The sequence below is a fragment of the Miniopterus schreibersii genome (assembly GCF_964146895.1).
Source record: "Miniopterus schreibersii genome assembly, chromosome: X".
Classification (NCBI taxonomy): Eukaryota; Metazoa; Chordata; class Mammalia; order Chiroptera; family Miniopteridae; genus Miniopterus; species Miniopterus schreibersii.
The window spans coordinates 37,593,449-37,596,508 of NC_138104.1; the positions used below are offsets into that span (position 1 = coordinate 37,593,449).

The window sequence follows — 3,060 nt, forward strand, 5'->3', positions numbered from 1 at the left end:
AACTATCCAACAACCAACAGCAAAAAATTACCATTTTGAATTTTCTTATCTTGATTGTGTACTTTTCACTGGTACCCCAAATAACAGTTCAACCTTTATCTGTAACATGTTTATTAATTCACTGTATTTTGTCTCCCAGGCTTATTTCCCTTCATGCATAAATTAGCTACTCCTTAAGATTGTCAATAAACAGTACAAAGGAAAACAGTTGAAAATTTTGCAAAAACTTTAACATTAAAATGAGGCCAGTGTCATTATAGCATTCTTTTATAGAGCCTTTATTTTCCAGCATTCATAATAATAAACAAGGAAAGTTACAGAGAGAGGGATAAAGAGGGGTGACTTGGGTATCTGCAACAGCCTTGGGGCCAAAATGTCTGGTTGGAAAAGCTAAAACAGTGTTTTCTGAAGAAGTCTCAGCATTGTGCATAGTCTCAGATAAATTGGTCTGATTGTTCAAAGTTTTTAAATCAAGGAGGAAGTGGAATAGATGAGATCTTTGCTGTTAATCATGACAAGTTAGTGTCTTCTATCTGAAACACTGAAGTATCTGGCAAAATTGAGTCCCAATAGCTGTGGATGGTTCTGGTAACGCCCTTCGAAGGAACAATGTCTCTGTAAAGGGTACAACTACAAATTATTTGGGGGAGCATAAATGGATCTACTACAGTACATAAAGGACTGACAACTTGGGTTTTTTTTAAAGATGCAGGAAATCATGGATTGAGCTCTCGCTTCTTCTCTTGCTCCAGTTCAGCAGCTTTTTGTACAGCTGTATCGACTAGCAACTGGAAGTTACTAAAGTCCACGTATTCCTCCGTCGACCCAGGTCTGGGAGAAGACATAAACAAGGGCCCGCTGGTCGAACTCTGGACCTTTTTTTCGGACTGGGCTGTGACTTTCTGGTGCGGGGCTCCCTCTGGACCCAGCAGCTTTCCGCCTGATTCCTGGGCTGTTGGCAGAGCGCTCAGGGGTGGGCACTGCGTGTCCTCTGGATATGCGGGCCCTGACTTGGCCTGCGTGGATTGACTGATTTTCTTCCGGTGTATCACGTTTGCATTCTTGCCTTTTTGGTGACACACGCTGGTGGCGAGGTCTTCTCCGCTCTGTTGAAGCATTTCGGGAAGAATGCGCCTGCGGGCGTTGACGAACCAGTTATTGACCTGCAGGTAAGACAAGCTGGTCTGCTCGGACAGCATTCGCTTCTCGGCCTCCGACGGGTAGGCCTTAAAGCGGTGCTCAAACAGCCAGTTGCGGAGGATCTTCCCAGACACGGTGGGCCAGGACACTTTCCTCTTCTTGCCGTCTGGGGACAGCGGAACTTCACCTGCACCAGCGCTGCTGCTCGGAGAGTCGTCTGTGCCGGTGCTGCTGCTCGACGCGGCTGAGGCGTCTTGGGGCGACCCTTCGGGGGCAGAGACCGGGCTCTCTTCGGCGGCCTCCATTTCGGGACGCTCGGCTTGTCTACGCGGGGACTCGGAATCGGCGAGGCTGAGTTAGGGCTGCCGCGGGCCTGGCGGAGCCGGCGCGCAGGGCCCGCGCATGCCTGCCGGGCGGCTACAGGGTTGCCAACCGTTCCGACTCAACGGCCTTTGTGACGCGACATCCTTTCTGACGTTGGCGCTGCCCCTCACCCCAGCCCCCGCTTCTTGGGAAGAAACCCACTAGGTTGGATGCAAAACACCTTTTGAATCAAACCCTCTGTTTCAGAATGTAACAACAGAAACACGGGATAAACCTGTATTTCCTTACTGCAAGTTTTTGAGGCTGTGAAATCTGAATTAGGAGCGTCTCTAAGAGAGATGGATTGCATCCGCCTACCCACTTTAAAGCTTCTAAGGAGCTCAAATAATCTAAATGGCTTTTATCCGATTTTGTTTTCCTTCATTACCTCACTTTACATACAATACCAGGGGAATCTATTGAAAACCATTAGTGTTGTATATTTAGAAGCATTAATTTATTTACATATGACTCCGAAAAGTGCCTTCGCAGAATTATATAATGAATTAACATGGTATTATAGTACAATGTGCACCTTAATTCTCAAATTATGTAACACCCTGACAAGACAGAGAGTATATATCTTGTCGCTGATTTTTTCTAGTACTCTATTTGTAACTTGAATGGAAGTTTGAGTATTCTGTACTTCAAGTTATGTTAGTCTGTTTGCAGAATTAAAAAGAGGCAAAAAGAAAGGCTTATGTTTTAACTTCCAAGAAATGAAATAGTGCAAAAACAAATTTAAGTAAGTAAATAAATAAATAAATAAATAAATAAAACAGCTCTTTAAAGCACAGTGACTTAGAGAAGCAAAAATTGATGGTGTGGTAATGACCTTTTGCCAAGTTAGAGAAAGTTAAGTGCCTAGAGTTTATCATACCGTCAAGTATCTGGATAATTCCTGCCAGATGTTTTACACTTTGAAACAAATTGAAGGAACATTCAGGAAGCCAGCACTAAACTCGTCTATTTGAAGGAGTGGTGGCAAGTTGTGAGTAGGAACTGTATAAAGTTCTGGCAAATTCAACTAATATAGCCTTATTTGGCAGGGTGAAGAAAGTATGGTGCGACAATAAGAGGAGACCGGCCGTATCTCAGAACCTTACTTGAAGAGGTAGAAATTTATGTATATGTATATGTGTGTGTGTGTATATATATATATATATATATATATATATATATATAAAATTTTTCTATCAATTTCATTTTCCCAAGATACATATATATTTTATATATATTTATAGAAATATATATACATTACATATATAATTTTCTAAGTTACATATGTTTTAAAAATTAAATAGACCAATATAAAAGGAAAATATAAAAGATAATATCAGAATTATTTCCCAATAAGATGGAGATCTAACGACCTAAGGATTTAAGATTTTTCATAGTATAGATGTAAAGGAAGTGCTTTTCAATCCTTGTATAAATCTAGCATGATCCTGATGTGAAAACCTTATAAAGCATAAAGCATGACAAAAAATAATCATAGCATATTCACTTATAAAATTATAAATCATTATTAAAATAAAATCTAGATTCATATAAAAT

General features: G+C 40.8%; 1 protein-coding gene across 1 annotated transcript; it reads right to left on the bottom strand.

Annotated features, from left to right (window-relative positions):
* Window positions 1-716: 716 nt before the first annotated feature.
* Window positions 717-1,445, bottom strand: TGIF2LX (TGFB induced factor homeobox 2 like X-linked; the record flags this gene model as incomplete). The annotated part of the gene is made up of 1 exon (XM_081125366.1): window positions 717-1,445. One exon carries the CDS (start codon window positions 1,443-1,445, stop codon window positions 717-719), a length of 729 nt encoding a protein of 242 aa, XP_080981492.1.
* Between the last annotated feature and the right edge of the window lie 1,615 nt (window positions 1,446-3,060).